This window comes from Rhinatrema bivittatum, chromosome 15 (genome assembly GCF_901001135.1).
Source record: "Rhinatrema bivittatum chromosome 15, aRhiBiv1.1, whole genome shotgun sequence".
NCBI lineage: Eukaryota > Metazoa > Chordata > Amphibia > Gymnophiona > Rhinatrematidae > Rhinatrema > Rhinatrema bivittatum.
In genome coordinates this window covers 26,373,466-26,393,142 of record NC_042629.1, presented here as the reverse complement: position 1 = coordinate 26,393,142, position 19,677 = coordinate 26,373,466, and the positions used below count along the sequence as shown (strand labels likewise).

General features: G+C 41.0%; 1 protein-coding gene across 6 annotated transcripts in view; it reads right to left on the bottom strand.

The window, feature by feature from the left end:
* Positions 1-507: 507 nt before the first annotated feature.
* The window catches only part of WDR4 (WD repeat domain 4), a 62,186-nt gene continuing 43,016 nt past the window's right edge, over positions 508-19,677 (bottom strand). For 3 of the 6 annotated variants that reach the window (XM_029578600.1, XM_029578606.1, XM_029578604.1), the window contains 3 exons: positions 14,764-14,947; positions 9,451-9,520; positions 508-2,403 (listed from right to left, as the gene is read on the bottom strand). In XM_029578600.1, coding sequence (XP_029434460.1) covers positions 2,222-2,403; positions 9,451-9,520; positions 14,764-14,947 — 436 coding nt within the window. In that variant the 3' untranslated portion in view covers positions 508-2,221. Of the gene's footprint in view, positions 2,404-9,450; positions 9,580-14,763; positions 14,948-19,677 lie in introns of all 6 variants that reach the window. The other 3 variants (XM_029578601.1, XM_029578602.1, XM_029578605.1) reach the window with 3 other exon arrangements.

Here is a 19,677-nt window from a genome sequence, read left to right as displayed (position 1 = left end):
GAAGGCCTGGCCCAATGCCCCCTTGGGATCATGGTTGTGCACAGCTGACGCCCCTGGATGGCATGGCTCACCCCCAGCCACAGAGGATCCATGATAGACATGACCATCACACAGGGGGGCATCTCTTTAAGCTGCTGGCAGATGCCCCCTGATAAGCTTGCTGACTTATCAAAAGTGATGGTGACTAGAAATACTTTAAGAAAACCTAATCTAACAGCTTATAGGGAGGCTTCATCAGTTGTGCCAAGACTACATTGAGATTCTGCAATCTTTTAATAGTCCCTAGGTAGGTTTATCACTCACATCCTCTAAGTGTTTTACAAACATTCCCGCAGTGCACCACGGCAGTATAAACCATCGAGTCTTTTGATTTTGCATCACTGGAATATTTCTAAAATTGTTATTTCACAATGCAATTGTAGAGCATGTTGTACAGACCAGTGAAGCAAGCTCCTACTTTGATGCTTTTGATAGCAGAATGTGAAAAATATACAAGATACTGTAAACTTCCTGTCTGTAATGTTTATGATGAAAGGAAATACATTACTCATATGCATGTTATGACATCACATATCACAGCAACCATAGTAACTGTATCATGTTAACTCACAACACTCCTTCCTTCTAATCCCCACAGCTTACTCAACTGCTCTTATCCTCCCACACTCAGCCAATGCTAGACATTACCATTTCTGCTGCATTCCTCTGCACCACTTGAGTGCTCCCTTTCCTTGCCTTCCCATACATATCTTCCTTATCCCGGCATGGCTAATATAATCGCCTCTGCTAACCTCCACTTTCTAAAATCAAGTTTTTAGGTGCTGGAGACTCATTCCTTGACTAACTCTCCTTCTTCCTGAAATAAAGTCAAACATCCTCACACGCTGGCAGCCATCTTGTCTACTCTTTCCCCCTGCATGCATTGGTCCCTCAGCATTCTCCCCCTCTTCATGGCCTTCTCCATTCTGTTCACCAAGTATCTCTCTCTCTCCTTGTAGTAGTCACACTTGTCAATTCTATTATAGCATCTTCAATTCACTGCTTTCTTGCTCCCTCATGTATCTCTACTTTATGTTTTTGCCTTTATGTCTACAGGGAAACAGAGTCCAGTGCTACTTGTCATCTTATTTTTTTATTTGACTCGATATACTGCCTTAGCAATTAATCAAAGCAGTTTAAAAAAAAAAAATCACTTTTTCTGTCCACATTGTAGAGGTATATACCAGCTGCTTGCCACAGAAGCTTGACATGGCACATTTTCTCTTTGAAAACACCATAACTCAGGCAATGTCTGCGTTAAATAAGTTGCCAGCCATAGAAGCCCAACTGCGTCAAATGTCATGCTAGCACCATCGCTCTGAGAAGTACAAGGCTGCCGGCACTCACATGACGACTTTGCTCTATACTGGATTCCCATAACCAAACACTTTTGTCCAATTAATACAAATCATTTTACCAATTTGGAAGATGCCTCTTACACAATGTTCTGGCTGCAGCCAAAAATGTTGCTATTTACATTTGTAACACAAAGAACAGAAGGAAATACAAAATGAAAATAAAAGCATTCCAAATTGAGTTGCTAAAAACAAAAAACATAAAAACTATTTTAATTGCTGCTTAGGAAGCTCAGACAAGAGGCAGCCGCCATTTGGAACAGAGGTTAGTTTTTCACAGCAGAGCCACAGTTTAACACAGCTGTGGATTAGAGGAAAGTAAGAGGATTTACGACAAATTATATAAATATTTCAAGCATTTACATCGGAGAAATGAGTTGAAAGTGGAACTCAGGTGAAGAGAGGCAGGAATGCTGTAATGCGGCCAGAGCCATGGACTACAGCGTTTGAACTTAGTTCTATAATATCAGATCACACTGCTCAATGTCTCCTTTAGTATTTTATAATAATGAAGCATTTGAACATTTAGTAAAGCATTTAAGGGGCATGAAACAAAGATACACATTCTTGCCTATAAATTTCCCATCCCAGTGGAAGAAGCAGCTGTGCCTTATTACAAGAACCTTATCGATTCCTTTGCTAAATGTTCTTCTGTCCCACTGGCCGTAAGCTGTGCCCATGAGGAATCCACAGGGAATACCAGACGACGAGTGTGTGCAGTGCATGTAACCGATCTGCTGCCCAATCCTTGGAAATATACACAGCAGAGGGGGCTCTGCAGGCATGGGGAAGTCTGTATGCTCCTCCTCTCTGCCAGCGATCACAGACTATAGACAGGAGGAAGGCGTTTCTGTTTTCAGCTTTTTAAGGTGTTTGTTTTCCTCGAGATGCTTCCCCTTGCGCTTCTTCATCTGCTCCTGTCTCTCTCTCTTCTTACTCAGGTAACTGGCCATGTTGTCATGGGTGCTCTTGTAGAGATCGCCGTAGAAAGTTTTTCCACCGAGACACTCTGAGAGGAATAACCCAAAAAGAGGATTTTAGTGTCCGATTCCACCTCCTACTACCCTCCCTGTTGAAAACCTCCCTCTGTCCTTTGCACCCAATCTCTTTACCCCCTTCCTCTCCTGTCCTGGCTATCACCATGCCACAGACTTCTATGCGGGAGGGAGGTACACAGAACATTTTTGTTTCATTCTTTTTTTGTTTTTGTATTTTGTGTCATTTGAACCGAAAACCTCCATAAAAAACCCAAAAAAAATCAAAGAAAAAACAATGTTGTCTCTGCCACAAAAAGTCCCACCCATAGCAGCCCCAGTCACGTCTTCCATCCACAGGTCAAGCAGCAGGAGCTCCTGTCCCACCAAATCTCTATTTCACAATGGGGCCGGCTGGCATTTTGAAATAGAAAGCTGGCGGGGTACGAATGACTGGGCAGTGCTCCTGCCCCTTGGACCTGATGGGTTAAGGGGCTTTTTTGGTACTGAAGTTCAAACGCAAAACAAAGTTTTGTTTTTGGTTTTTTTTTTTTAATTAGTATCGCTTTCATAATGATATGAAACAAAATTAGAAATTGTTAAAATTTCTCCATTTTGTTTTAAATGAAAGCACATCCTTCCTATCATCTTGGCACTGATGCCCTTTACCCAGTCCCCACTGTCACCTTGGTACTGAGCCCCTCTAACCTCCTCAGCTGTTACCCTGGCACCCCACCGCTGACAAGAGTATTTTTGGGCTTCCTGGATCATGGAATGATATTTCAAGGATTGCAGAGCAAAGATGGCAGTCGACCTGTTGAAGAAGGGGCACAGAATGGCAAACCTACTGAGGAGGGTTTTAAACTAGAATCATTGGGGCTAGGTGAACAAAAGCCTAATGTAAGTAAAACATTAAATACTTGTATAGAAATGGAAGAAATAGGGGAAAAAAGGGCAATATTTGTAAAGCTATATATGGGAAATAAAATCCTGGATGTAGAGGCAGCCATGGAAGAAGATGATTTAGATAGAGTAGGTGTCAGAGACCTGGTACATGGAAAACCATGAGTGAGATATAGATAAACCAGGCTACAATCTATTCAGGAAGGACCAGGTAGGAAGGAAAGGAAGAGGCATGGCATTATATATACAATAATATTAAAGCAAGAGCATTGGCAGGGCTTATGAGGTAAGGAGGAGGTACTGTGGGTTCATTTGGAAAGAGGGAATGGAACATCTATTTATATTGGTGTAATACACAAACTTCCATCACAGACAAAAGAAATGGATACAGCAGTGGTTCCCAACTCTGTCCTGGAGGACCCCCAGCCAGTCAGGTTTTCAGGATATCCACAATATCATCCTGAAAACCTGGCTGGCTGGGGGGAATGTCTGGGATAGAGATTTCATGGATGATATTCACTAGATTGCTGTGAAAGGGGAGGTGCTATTGCTAAGGTATTTAAATCTGTTGAATATAGATTGGGACATCCCAGCTGCAATGTCTTCAAGAAACAAGGAAATCCTGGATTCTCTGAAAGAAGATCTGTTCGGTTAACTGAATCCACATGGGTGGGGTGCTACTGGGCCTGGTGCTTAACAACAGGGACAGTATCTTGATGTTGGTGGATGATCATCTGGGATCCAGTGATTGCTGGATGATGTAATTTAGTATTAGGATGCAAGAGATGAAGGTTTGTTCAAAGGCGAGGGCCCTAGACAGGAAGCTAAGTTTCTTAAAATGGGGAAATACCTCAAGGTGTCCTTAGCTGGATAGGAAAATCTAGGGGAAGAGCAGTTTTATTGTTATTATTGTTTTATTGTATTTTTCTGCCTGAGTTCATTGTAAACCGGCATGATGTGCTTCACGAATGTCGGTAAATAAAAGTTCATAAATAAATAAATAAATAAATAAATATATAGGCAACTAACCTTTTTGTTAGGAAAGAAAATAAAGGCAAGAGGAAAAAAGGGTGCTTTGGTTTTCTGAAGAAGTAGTTGAATGGGTAAGGGAGAAAAGGCTAGTGCTCAAACTACAAGAGATTGCAGAAAAAAGGAAGATAAGTGACAATATCTGTAAACATTAAATGAAGCTGGGAAACTATTAAAGAAGGCAAAATTCAAATAGAAGAAAAAATAGCAAATACATAAAAATGGGGGGGACAATACTTATTTTTTGTTTTTAAGGTATGTTGAGGTCCATATTAAAAAGGATTTAGGCTGCTAACTCAGAAGTTAGCCAACTAAATGAATATTTAGGAACATATCCAGCTAAATTCTAGCTGGTCAGGGGTCTTCATTCTAAAGCATATTGGGATAGACAAGATCTAACCAAGTACACCCTAGCGGAAAGGCGATAGAGGGGAGATATGATAGAGACATTTAAATATCTCAAAAGGTTTCCATGCACAGGAGGCGAGCCTCTTTCAACAGAAAGGAGGCTCTAGAATGAGGATAAAATGAATAATCTTAGGATTTAAGACAGCAGTGGATGTATGGAACTTCCTCCCAGTGGAGGTGGTGGAAACAAAAGCAGTATCATGGGATAAATATAGGAGATCTTGACGGGAGTGATGGGAATTTGTAAAGTTAAATTAATTGGGCAGATGGGCAGACTAGAAGACCATACAGTCCTTTTCTGCCATGTTTCTGTGACCAAACTTCTGGGCTTTGCTGTCTCCCTACCTAACTCCCTTACAACTGAGACCCACTGCAACAAAACAGCCACATTTTTCATGGATAAAAAACACAAAAGCTAATGCCATAACATTCTCTGACCTCCCTTCTGCCTGCTATCAGTGGAAGATATCTGTTCCCTGCTTACTACTATTACTCTAAACCAACCACCTCACCGGATGGTCCTCCCCTTTCTGGCTAATCAAGTTAGCCAAACAGAATACCTTACTGCATCCCAATCACAAAAACACCTTGCATCATTGAAAAGGCAGTACTACTACTACTACATCTTTCTGAACACCTGATTGCTACAAATGCCCTAGACTCCTATCAGTTGGCTTCCTAACCACACTATAGCACTGATGCCACACTAATAAGCCTGATAGATAAACTCCGACTGTCTCAACCATGGAAATTCTGCCTTATGTATCCTCTTAGACCTCTCAGTAGCATTTGACACAGCAAACCACAATCTCATTACTCGACTGCAAGACCCAGTACTGGCAAATCCAGTACTCATCTGGTTTTTGTTCTTTCTCCAAGATGACACCTAATCTGTCTCCCTGGGAACAGCTTTCTCCAAGCCCCATTTTCTCTCCTATAAAGTACTGCAAGATTCCATCTTCTCATCCAGTTTATTCAATATCTATCTCACTCCCCTGGGCAGAATCATCATGGACTGTCACACCACTCACTATTGCTATGCAGATAACATTCAATTGCTGATTCTATTGGGCATAAAATGAGATAAACCTCAATGTCTCCTGAAAGTAAACTGCCAACACCAAAACAAACTAAGCCTAAATCACCAAAAGACATGTTATGATCGGGGAAAAAAAGAACCCCTGTTTTTCCTCAAAAATGACCCTTTGGGAAACAACTCTAACCCTTAGCATTCAAGTCTGGTATTTAGGCCTACAACCAAAGCTCAAGTCCATGCAGTAACCAAAAGTGCTTTCATCCACCTCTGTCTGCTGTTAGATGACAATTTTTCTAATTATTTATGACAGTTGTCATTCATAGGCCTTGTGGCCTTGTGTCAGGAAAATCAAATCTAGGCCATTGATGGTAGAAGGTCTTCTGCCTATGCCAACCACCTTCCCTTCAGGTTTAGCCCTCTGATGCTGGTGATTGGTGAGGCATGAGAAATGGGGAAAGCCCCCCGATACGAACAAGGAGCGAGAGACCTGGAAGAAAGTGAAGAGCTGGAACAAAAATGGAATTCAGGATCCCAAGAAGAATAGCAGACAGGAATGCTGGTTGTAGAATGATAACAGAAACAGAGCAAAGTATGAGGATCAGAAGATAGAATCAAGTTCTGGCAACTGACTGATGAAATTGCCTCAGTATAAATACAAGCCTATACAGGAAACAAGATGGTCATGAGAGAAGCAAGGGGTACTGGGTTAAGAAATAAACAGATAGTCCGAAGTAGCTCACAGTGCCTCCTGCAGGCCTAGGAATCCAGCAATGGAGCCTTACAGTACCCCCCACCCCCTTCAGAGACAGTCGCTAGGCTTGTGTTGTTTTGCAAGAAATTTCTTCAAGAGACAAGGTGTATGAAGGTCCGATGCATCAACCCAAAATCTTCCTTCGGTGCCATACCCCTTCCAATAGATCAAGCCCTGAACTCTATTATGGGACACTCGAATGCACAATTTCAAAATTCAGTCTGGCCATCAACTAGAACTGGATCTGGAGGCTTGTGAAAGCATCTGGTGTGGCTGGCTTCAAAGAGATTTGAAAAGAGGATAGTATCTCAAATGTATTGGGAAGTTGAAGGCGCATGATTACAGAGTTGATTTTCTCAATAATGTCATACGGGCCTACATACTTAGGACTGAGCTTAGCACACAGAAGCTTCAAACAGATTCTTTGTAGAAAGCCTAGCTATACACAAGTTTTCTGTAAGAGTTTCACCAAGTTATGAGCTGCAAGAATTTCAGTAGCTGGAGCAGCAGGAGGTAAACAAACAAGGTGTTGGCCATAAACTGTGAAGCATGGAGAAACAGTCACAGATTTGCAGACATATTTGTTATAATCAAACTCAGTCCAAGAGAGCAATCTGCTCCTGGTACAACCAGCATTGCTCTGACTGATGATAGTTCTGAGCTGCTGGTAAAGATTTTGGAGGGGTTTCAGTTGGGGCCAGAGGGGCAGGAAGAGAATTAGGGTTGTCAACTGCCGCCAGATTTTCAAAACAGGTTGACCCAATCCTATTTTACCCCATTGCATGCTGGGACTTATTCTGATTTCCCTATTGCAGGGGTGCTCAAACCAGTCCTACGGGGCCCCCCCAGCCAGTCGTTTTTTCAGGATATCCCTAATGAATATGCATGAGAAATATTTGCATAAACTGGAGATAGTACATGCAAATATGCCAATTGCTGGGGGGGGGCATAGGATTGGTTTGAGCACCACTGCCCTATTGCATTCCTTAAGAAAAGCAAGATTATAAGTACCTGCATGCAGGGGAATAAAACCAGGACTGGATCAACCTGTCCTGAAAATCTAGTGCCAGCTGGCAACCCTAGAGAGAAGGGGCACTGCTGGATTTCAGCTTTTTAGGTAGAAAGCTTAAATCCAGGGTAGCATTCTCAGAAATGCTCCCCTTTCCACATGCAGGACCCCAGAGGCTCAGTGGATGAGGGTTTTAGGTTTGTTAAGAATTGGGCATCATTTTGGGGAAGGAGGGGGGTACCTTTTCCAAAAGGAAGGGCTCAACCAGAGTGGAACCAGGATGGACTAATCTTTAAAAAGGAGGCAGCACGGTTTTTAAAACTACATGATAGGGGAAAGCCGACAGTCACTCAGAAGCACATGGTTTGGAATGATGTATCTTTGAAGGATACTAAGAGAACAAGGAAGATAGGGCATTGCATTAGAGGTGGCAATAAATGCCAAAGTGGACCAGGTGTCTACGTAAAGTGCAGAAAGGTTCCAAATTACCCCTATCAACTGATGAGCAGGTTGTTAATATAAACAAAAAAATACTTTGAAATGTCTGTATACAATTGCTAGAAGTCTAAAAATAAGATGGGAGTTACAAGTGTACAGCACTGGATGCAGAGGTAGATATAGACCTGGTGGAAGGAGGATAACCAATGGGACACTGTGATATCAAATTATGGCTACAAAATGCAAGGTTCTACATTAGGAGTCACCACTCAGGAAAAGGATCTAGGTGTCATTGTTGATAATACGTTGAAATCTTCTGCTCAGTGTGCAGGAGCAGCCAAGAAAGCAAATAGAATGCTAGGGATTATTAGGAAAGGAATGGAAAATAAAACAGAGAAAATCGTAACGCTTCTGTATCGCTCCATGATGCGACCACATCTGGAGTACTGTGTATAGTTCTTGTCACCACATCTCAAAGAAGACATAGCAGAATTAGAAAAGGTACAAAGAAGGGCAACCAAAATGATAAAGGGGATGGAATAATTCCCCTATGAAGAAAGGCTAAAGAAGTTAAAAGAAGAAACAGCTGGGGAGATGATAGGGGTATATAAAACAATGATTGGAATGGAACGAGTAAATGTTAATTATTTTATTCTTTCAAAAAGTACAAAGACCAGGGGTCACACAATGAAGTTACTGGGGAAATTTGTTGCCAGAGGATGTGGTGAAAGCAATTAATGTAGCGCTTAAAAAAAAGGTTTGGACAAGCTCCTCAAGGGAAAGCCCATTAACCATCATTAAGGTAGAGTTGCAGAAATCCACTGCTTATACCTGGGATAAGCAGCTTGGAATCTCTCTACCCCTTGGGATTCTGCCAGGTACTTGTGACCTGGCTTGGCTGCTGTTGGAAACAGGATACTGGGCTTGATGAAGGTAGGAAAAATTGGGCAGGCAGGAAGAATTGGGCTAGTCACTATAGCTGGTTAAAGTGTTTTTATTTTTTAGATTATTTATATTCTGCTTTTTGTACTTCAAAGTGGATTACATTCAGGTACTGTAGGTATTTCCCTATCCCCAGAGGACTTACAATCTAAGTTTGTACCTGAGGCAATGTTTGTACCTTGAATACTGGTCTCCTAGTTCATAGCCCGCTGCTCTAACCACTAGGCTATTCCTCCACTCCCATATTCCCAGATAATTTTAACCCTGTTTGCCTGCTGTTCAGCTAATTCAACTTTGCCTCACAATTTCCCCGAAATGCCTCTCTGTATCGACCTCACTGTATCTATTACTTGCTCTGTATATAAATATTGCTTAATTTATTGCAAATCGCTTTGGTTTCCTGTTGGAAAAGTGTGTCAAATAAAATGACGACAAAAAAGAAGAAAAAAAAAAAGATACAAGCATTCAAGCCCTGCAGGAGGGGAAGAAAAACACCAAAGAAGGAAAAGAAGATGCAACGATTATAATGAGGAGGACATTAAGAGGGAATAGTTACTGTTTCTTACCCTGCAACAGGGCCCAGCGTTCCCGAAAGATAGTAGATATCTTCTTTAATTCTTTGTCATCAAAAGCCTGCTGTGACAGAAAAGCACATCATACACTCCAGTACACTGATGGAAATCAGAATCTGCTCGCTGTTTTGGAAATATAAAAAATGGATCAGGAAGCAAAGGTATTATATGGACGGACTTTTATTATTCTGTTTTACAAAGAAACAAACAATCCAAATATGATCAAGAGAGAAATCTCAGAATTAAAAACAAACCACAGAATATTGTATTTGTTTTTGTCTAGCTAAACTGGTTAAATCTGTAGTTCTACATCAACTATCAGATTTTCTAACAGATCATGACATTTTACATACCTGTCAGCATGGTTTGCGTAAAGGAAACTCCACAGAGACTCTACTTGCTTCTTTTGATACCTTACTTCGAGGTTTTGACGCAAATACGGATTATATCATTGTTTTTCTAGATATCTCTGCGGTATTTGAAAGCCTAGATCATTAGATCCTCATAACAGGTCTACAAGCTATAGGCATCTCTGAAACAGTACTACAATGGTTCTCCTCATTTCTGTCCGGCCGTACACAACAGATTAATATAGGTAATCACCTTTCACATCAATACACTATCTCATCCGGTGTCCCTCAAGGTTCCTCTTTATCTCTCATACTGTTTAATATTTACTTGCTCCCTCTATGTCATTTTCTTTCATCGTTAAATCTCAAATTAAAATATACGCCTATGTTATTCAGTTTTTGGTCCCAGTCAACAACTCCTGGTCTTCTACTCTATTTCTGGTCACATTGTACTTTAATACCATTAACACCTGGCTTTCACATAACCGCTTAAAATTAAATACATCAAAAACTAAATTGGTTTATTCTTACTTCTATTTCTAGTTCGATGATTGGTCCCCCTTCCCATCTCTCCTGAAATGGAGTCTCTGTCCCCATAACAAAATATACTACCAACCTGGGAGTTGTAATTAACTCAGACTTATCAATGATTCAACATATTTCATCAGTCACAAAAAAATCATTTCACAAACTTCAATTATTAAAAAGACTTCGCCCATTACTGTTCTAACATGATTTTCGAACTGTCCTACAATCCTTGGTGTTTTCAGGTCTTGATTACTGCAATGCACTTTACTTGGGTTTACCTAATTCCACTCTTCATCCACTTCAATTGGTACAAAATGCCACTGCACGCATCTTAACAGGTACTCCCCTCCCCCCAAGAAATCACATATCTCCAATTCTTCAATCTTTTCACTAGTTCTCCATAAAATTCAGAATTCAATATAAAATTTTAACAATAATCAATTCACTCATATAATACTTCTTCCACCTGGTTATGCTCCACCCTTCATATTTACAAACCGACCAGACACTTAAGATCCCTGTCCAAGAACCTCCTGGAAATCCCTTCAATCCGGTTAGCGAGACTAGATATTACTAGAAAATGGGCATTTTCAGTCGCAGGTCCATCCCTCTGGAACTCCATACCCAACTCTCTCCGTCAAATATTAGACTACAATTCAAAAAATTCCTAAAAATCTCTTTCAGATAGCATTTAAAATCCCAATAACAGAACAATCATAAAGAAAATAAAAAGTTCCCGTATACCTCCAAAAACCAAATGTAACCCTTTCGGTTCTCTTCTGGCACTAGTTCTTTTACTGTTGTTTTTAAAATTAAATATATATATTTTTTGATAATGTTTATATTAATCAGTTTTTGTAATTTTTTTCCAATTTTATTTTATAATTTATATTTATCTTTATTTTTATCATTATAAACAGTTTGATCAAATTATATTTGTAAAGGCAGTATATAAGCACTTTTAAATAAAATAAATAAATAAATGCTTATTTTGCTGGTATGTAATTTGAGATTTTCTCTCTTTATTGACATTGCCTGGGAAAGTGGCTTAAAAGTGATTCTAAATAAATACTATAATAATGGATTATCCAAAAGGTAGCTTAGTTTAAAAAAGAAACCTACTTTTGAGAGTGCTCAGCAATTAACGCCTGCTCTAGTCTAGCCTCATCAACAGTCAATTTTCCCATAGTCTATCTGGATCCACTTCACTAAGTCTCTTCGAATGAGCATTTTTACACTCCCAGAGTTCACTAATGCCTGAGCTGCAGAGCGCTCTAATTCAACAGGAATCACAAACAGAGACTTCCTGGCTGGGTACATCTGCAAAATTACAATAGCGTGGGACCATGAAGTTGACATCCATGGGCTCATCTTCCCTATGGGGACAGTCTCTTGCAAAATGGTCACTTTCTCCACAGCTGAAACAGTGGCCCAGTTGAGATTTATGCTTGAGGTAAAAAGTCTAGTTGGATATTCTGTACTGGTTGTCAGAACTTCTGGCTCTTAGGACTCACTCACCCTCTACCCAGGTCAAGTGGCTTTTCTGGGGGCCAAGGTGATTCAGGCATGCTCCGGGCCTAGTAATAGACCTCCGCCGCTTCCAGTGCCTTTTGAAGCATAAGGTTTGGGTGTCAGTAGACCCACTGCTGCATAGTTCATTCTAGGCTGTCTAGGAATTGTTACAGCAAAATCGCTTTGGCTACCTCCACCCTGATCTTCCCTTTTAGGTGCAGCCACTTCCAAGCAACATCCTCGAGTCTGTAGAAAATGTTCCTTGGATTTTTGCCCAGGTTAAAGGAGTCTCCGCCAAAATCGCTGTCGGTAGGCTTTTAGGATGAGTCACGTACTTTCTAGAATGGTGGCCTTGACTTCCTGGGAGGTGGCCCTCCCTTCTGGATTGACTGGTTAGAGGGCATTTTGACTATTCCCGGTAAGTAGATTCCCCAGATAGGTCATCCACCTATCTTCTGGCCAGCCTGCCAGTCAAGCTGTGCATTCAAATTGTAAGAAACAATTGGGGTCTTCTCCCATCTTAAGTAAGTCTTCTTAAGTAGTACCGGTGCCAAAGGAGGTAGGCTGGTCACAGCGGTCTGCACGGCCTGTGCCAAGTTAAGCCTGCATTTTGCTGTATAACCTGTTCTCGCAGCGCCTGCTGCTGGTCAGTTTGAGTTTGTAGGGCCTTCTATAGTTGCTGCTGCCCTGTAAGTGAGGATCTGCATCACTTGTTCCATCTTCCATGCTTTCCCAGCTGCCTTCAAACTGTGTATTTCTCTTGTGGAAGGAGAGAGGGGCGAAAAACAACAACAACAAAAAAAACCTGGTTTGTCCAGCCCTTACTACTTCCCTGACTGCAAAGGTGGGGCTAGTCTCCTTGGCCGGGTGAGTGGAACTGTGAGGCCCCAAGGGAGGGGAAAAACATTTTTTGTTCTCTCTACTGCAGCTGTGGGCTTCAGCCTCTACTTCCCTCTTAGGCAAGATCATCCCACTGCTACCACCATATGTGGTAACTTGGGCAATAGCAGCATGGAAACAGCTGGGTGGATAAAGGAGGCAGACTCCAGCTGTTTCCTTGTGCAATTTTATTTACAGTGAAAAAAACCCCCCAAATACATAGAAAAGCTGCTCACCTTGCAGTTCTGACAAACAACCTCTTCAAACATAACAGGTCTTCGCATAGTATGGCTTCCTGCCTACTCCCCAGGGCCTCTCTAAACCCTTCTGGAACCTGGCTCCTTATAGTAGGGTGAATGATCCTAGTTTTACAGTTTCCTTTCCAATGGAAAAGGTTTGAAGTTTGTGCATCATTAAAATCTTTCAAGTATCTGAAGGTCTGCATCTCCTCTCTTCCATGCTATACATTTTTAGATCTTTCAGCCTCTCCTCATAAGTCTTCTGATGTAGACCCCACACCATTTTGGTTGCCCTTCTCTGGACTGCTTCCATCCTGACCATATCCTTTTTGAGATACTGGCTCCAGTACTCCAGGTGAGGCCTCACCAAGGAACTGTATAAGGGCATCATCACCTTTTCCCTTCTGGTTATTCCTCTCTCTATACAGCCCAGCATTCTTCTGGCTACAGTTATCGCCTTGCCACATTGCTAGACACTATCACCCCGAGCTATTGAAGGAGGTGGTTCTAGCAAGCCTGCGCATTAACAGCAGAATCGGAGCACAACACAAGGCAGGGGGGTTAACAGAATCGCTGATGCTTTATCACATGCTAAATGGGATGTGTTTTATAAGAAGGTGCCCTTGGCCTCAGTATTAAGACTGCCTATAGACAACCTGGGACCTACTGCAGGGAGCACTGGCGCTAACCACCCGGGCAGCCTATTGTAAAGGTTACGCGCATATGAGAGAATTCCTATGTCAGCATGGCCCAGCTAGGGCCATCCTCAGAGTTCAGGAAGGGGTCAGCCCCAAGCAGGCTTTTTTTTTTTTTTTTTTTAAATTTAATTGGAGGATCAAGGAATTGCCTGCCCCACCATCCTGATTTGGGCCTTGAACTGATGAAGGATGATTTGAGCCACTGGAATAACATTAATTATCTATCCAAGCGCCGGCTCAATAGAAAGTGGGGGCCGGTCTTTAGCTCAGCTCTTATATATGGTGCCCTGATGTCATCACCGTGTGCCCACTGCTCATCCTCCCGCTCCCCCACCTTGTCATTGCCATGCAATGCTACATGGGTAGAATGGCCGAGGGAGGGAGGAAGATAGGGATGTACCGCGCCATCACTCCCCCCACTGGAGCCCTGGGCTATGTTGGATCGTGATGCATACTGGTGGACTCTGGATTAGCTTGGGCCTACCCGTTTACTTATGAAAAACTATTTATCCAGCATTTGACCTGTCAATGTTTCATGGGCCAGTTTTATAAATCACTTCAAAGTCCTCTATGTCAGTGAAGAAAATGAATCAGAAATATACCAGTCATTCTATCAATAACTGCGTGCAGAAATGAGAAAAATTTACAAATGGGAAGATAAAATTGACATAATGAAGGAGCCAAAACAAAATGTGTGTGGTGGTGCTTTTTGCTAATGGTAAAATAATTTAGGTAGTAAACTATAACATCAGATAACATGTTGTATTACTACCATCCTCCCAAGTGTATCTCCCATAGCTATCGCTGTAGGAGACGTGTCCCTCATACACGTCAATACGTTGCCTTATGGACTCCAGGAGCAAGCTCTTGTTGGTATATGAGTGGTAAGAGGAGTCATAGTATAAGATCCTACCAAACATACTTAGCTTATGAGTGAGGTTCAGTCGTGGAATGTGGAAAACAAACTCATTTGGAGACATTAACTCGCAGACATGATGAGTAGGCTATTATTAGATTAATGGTTTTGCCAATACCCTAGCAGCTAGTATGTTAGGTTACAATATCCAAACAGAACACAATGGGTGGACCTTTGTCTCTCACCTGCCATTGTCCTTCCACAAGTCTGTACAGTGCAATTATTTCATCTTTGTCCTCCTGTAAGACCCAAAGCCCTGATGCGGCATCAAATGCAATGTCCCAGCCTCTGTGCTTCAATGGAATGGACTGTGTGTGGATCAACCGTTGAGATACTATATCAAACTGGAACAAGTAAACAACAGGAAAGCTGGGAGAGGGAAGGGAAAAAGAGGTGAAGAGCAGAAGAGATGCCAAGGGGAAAAAGAAGAAAAGCGAACAGGAAAAGAACATTCCAGAAAAAGGAGAGCAATACCCCAGGAAAAGAAGGGAGGAGATCAGAGATATACCAAAGAAAAAGGAGAAAAGGGTAGACATAAGAGAAGCACACCAGGGAATGGAGAAGAAAGGAGAACGACAAAGGCATTCCCTCAGGGAAAGAAGAGAGAAAACACAGGAAACCAGGGAAAGGAGATAAGGATGTGAGAAGAAACACCCTCAGGGATGAAAATGGAGGGATGAAGAAGGAGAAATGAATAAGGTCAGAAGTGAGAATGGAGAAGGACATCCACTAAAAGCTGTTATGAAATGTCAGGCAGTAAGAACAACACTCTCAGATTTGCATTCCTATTTGTTTGATGTGGTTCATCTTCCTCCACATCTGAACTTCCAGCCTCAACCACTGCTGTTTATGAATGTGTGCACACACATGTGTCCAAAACTGAGGCATCACGTGTCTTCATTCACAACGGCCAGTGTTTTATTCCTGGATTAGGCTCGACTTGCCTCCTGTAACCAGAGTGCCTGGTTTTCTGTGGCAAGAGTTAGCAAATTCTATAGCAGATTTTTCAAAATTCTGCAGCAATTATGTGGCAAATTTGCATAAAGATGTAAAAATGTCAATTGTTTATTGAAAATCATTCACATTTTTAAATATTTGAACTATATACAAATAAACAATGCATGAATTATAAAACACACCAAGTTGACAACTGTGAAATGTCACTTAAAAAAATGAAATAGTACAACCATCCTTTTTATATTTTCTTGTAAAGTCCCTGTTGTCATTCCCAATATATGAGCTTATGGATGCTAAAAATAACCTCAACATCAGCAGTATATCATACTGTTAATTACACAGAAAGACATGTGCACAGATATTGGACACCTGGTAATTAATACAAAAAGGAGTTAAATTAGCACAAGACAAACTTGCCAGCAGTAGTGTCATAGCTTCTATGGATTGAAATTAATGCCCTCTATGCCAGCTGCAGGACACCAGCAATTGCAGACTTCCAAAAACACATTCAGGTCTTTGTAAATGGTGTATGATCGGCCACATATGCAAGAATCTTTGTATAAATATGAAATTCTACTAAAGGGATATCATTCCATCCAGGAATTTTATAAAATCACCTTTGGTTTAATAAGGATTTAAGAGATCTTTGAAAGATCAAATATTCTGATTGCTTTCTCTGCCCATTCCAACTTCACTCCCACCCTCCTGTTCACTTAAGGAGAGAAGGAAGGGGGTGGGGAACAACAGAATAAGGTGGTTCCCTGCAGGCTGTTTGCCATGGGAGAGAGACAAAAGTGAAGGCAAGCAGGCATGCTGAAGCTTTCTTAAAAAGATTGACTTAAGAGGTGTGAAAGCTTTAAGGAATGTTGATTCTGTGCCAGGTTGTCAATTATGCGACAACAAGCTAACTATGAGTTTCTCCCATGGCCCCACAATTGTGAGAGGCTAGGGGTACTGAAGATGACAAAATTACTCAATGTTGTTAAAACACAAGCAGACTGCAAGGAAACACAGAAGGATCTTGCCAGATTGGGAACCAAGGCATTTAACTGGCAGATTAAATTTATTGTGAACATGTGCAAAGTGATAACACAGAGGAAATAATAATCCTAACTATAGGTATACAATGCTGGGTTCCATATTAGGAGTCACCACCCCACAAAAGGATCTTGGAGTTATTGTGGACAAAATGTTGAAATCCTCAGGTCAGTGTGTGGCAGTGGTCAAAATACAAATGGAATGTAATAGGCAGTCCACAGAATGGAGAACATAAGTCCATAGACTGCAATTAATTAATAGGGAGTAGCTACTGCTTGTTGTCGGCATTAGTAGCATGGGATCTATTTAATGTTTGGTATTTGCCAGATACTTGCGACTTGGATTGGCCACTGCTGGAGACAGGATACTGATTGGACTTGATGGACCCTTGGTCTGACCCAGTATGGCATCTCTTATGTAAGAATTATTTGGAAAGGAATGGAGAATATCATAATGCCTCTTTATCGACCTATGATGCAACTATACTCCAAGTATTATGTGTAGTTCTGGTCACCCAACAAAAGATGCAGAACTAGAAAAGGGCAAGAAAAATTATAAAAGAACAAACAGATTAGGGCTTTACATCTTGGAATAAAAGAGAACAGAGGATATATGGAATGGAAGAGTAGCCTAGTAGACTAAGAACCAGGGAAACGAGGGATCAAAATTCCACTGAGGCTCCTTGTGATCTTGGGCAAGTCACTTTACTCTCTACTGCCTCAGGTACAAACAGGGTCCTATCTACTAAAGATGTTCTCCCATTGTATATCTATGTTAAACATGCTTAATAAATAAGGCCTTTAGATTATAAGCCCTCTTAGGAAAGGGAAACAACTACAGTATCTGAATGTAATTCACCTTGAGCTACCAATGAAATACATAAATATGAGAGAGGTTTATAAAATCATGAATGGGACGGAACAGATAGAGAATGGTTACTAACTTTTTCAAAAGTACGAGGACTAGGGAACATGCCATGAAACTCACAAATAGATTTAAAACAAATTGGAGAAAGTATTTATTTTTTACTCAATGCACGATTAAGCTCTGGAATTTATTGCTGGAGGATGTGATCAAAGTATCTAGCATAGCTGGGTTTACAAGGGATTTGGAAAAGTTTCTGGAAAAAATGTCCATAAACAATTATTAGCTAGGTAGACTTGGGAAAGCCACCTCTCATCAACAAGTGAGCAACAAGGAATGGCTCTACTCTTTGGAATCTGCTGGGTACTTCCCAGAGATCCAGACTGGCCATTGTTGGAGGCAGAATGCTGGTCTAACCCAACCTGTACTTGCAAACCTCAGTATAGGGCAACAGACTACACCTCTTTCGACCTCAACCTGACCAGTAGATGCCAGTGTTATATGATGGCTGGGGATTCCCTCCCCCATTAAAAAAAGACTACAAATGTGTATGTTTCACCTTCTGCTGGATTGCAAAGTCCAGATAGCCTTGGCACAACCAGCAGAGGGCTAGTCTCAATAAGATTCTGTTCTTCTTTGAACCAAATTATCGGAGTAGTGCTAATGAGCTGCTTCCCACAATGCTGGGTTGTATTTGTTTATTACATTAACATACTACTTTATATTTTGGCCATGAATTCAGGTCTTGAGGGTATTCTCTCACGTTCTGGAAAAGTAATTTGCCTTTTCTTGATTCTATGACTAGCAGAGGGCAAAAAAGGCTTGTTTAAAGATTCAATATGCAAAACTGTACTATGGACATTTTGGTACAGTGAAAAATATATGTCTTGTTGCACCAAACATACCACTCACTAGTCACACACTAGTTTTTTTGTTTTATTGTGCAGGTACTACTTATTTCTGATCACAATAACAAACTAAATCCATGTGTGCAATTAATGCAATGCATCATTCAACGGGAAAGCTCAAATAGCTTTGCTAGCTACAGAGGAGAATCTGTAGTCTGCAAGTTATTAATGAAGGTCTAATTCTAGAAGCATGCATGGACTGTGAACACAGAGCCTACAGCTCTTAAAAGGTGTGGCATAGTGCAGAGTTTGCTTCTATCAGCTTGCAAATGTATTCAGGACCCACTATCTGGAATTCATTCCCAGAGATAATTTGAGCAGATACTTGATCATTTAGGAAGCATGTTAAAACTATATTTTGTATTGTATTTTCCCCATGTACTACCCAAAAAAGATCTAGGCGTCATAGTGGATAACACATTGAAATCATCTGTTCAGTGTGCTGCGGCAGTCAAAAAAGAAAACAGAATGTTGGGAATTATTAGAAAGGGAATGGTGAATAAAACGGAAAATGTCAAAATGCCTCTATCGCTCCATGGTGAGACTGCACCTTGAATACTGTGTACAATTCTGGTCGCTGCATCTCAAAAAAGATATAATTGCAATGGAGAAGGTACAGAGAAGAGCAACCAAAATGATAAAGGGAATGGAACAACTCCCCTATGAGGAAAGACTAAAGAGGTTAGGACTTTTCAGCTTGGAGAAGAGACGGCTGAGGGGGGATATTATAGAGGTGTTTAAAATCATGAGAGGTCTAGAACGGGTAGATGTGAATCGGTTTTTTACTCTTTCGGATAATAGAAAGACTAGTGGGCACGCCATGAAGTTAGCATGTGGCACATTTAAAACTAATCGGAGAAAGTTCTTTTTCACTCAACGCACAATTAAACTCGGGAATTTGTTGCCAGAAGATGTGGTTAGTGCAGCTAGTATAGCTGTGTTTAAAAAAGGATTGGATAAGTTCTTGGAGGAGAAGTCCATTACCTGCTATTAATTAAGTTGACTTAGATAATAACCACCGCTATTAGTAGCAACAGTAACATGGAATAGACTTAGTGTTTGGGTACTTGCCAGGTTCTTATGGCCTGGATTGGCCACTGTTGGAAACAGGATGCTGGGCTTGATGGACCCTTGGTCTGACCCAGCATGGCATGTTCTTATGTTCTTAATTGCTTATGTTTTACTATATGTTGCCTAGCGCTCTGGCAGATAAAAGTAAAATATATTTTGCTCGGGCTTTTGAATCTGATTAGGTGTATTCAGTTGATTGTTATTCTGTTTTTGTTTTTTGTGTGGCTAGGAGTACCAATAATCATGTTAATCAGTGTTTAT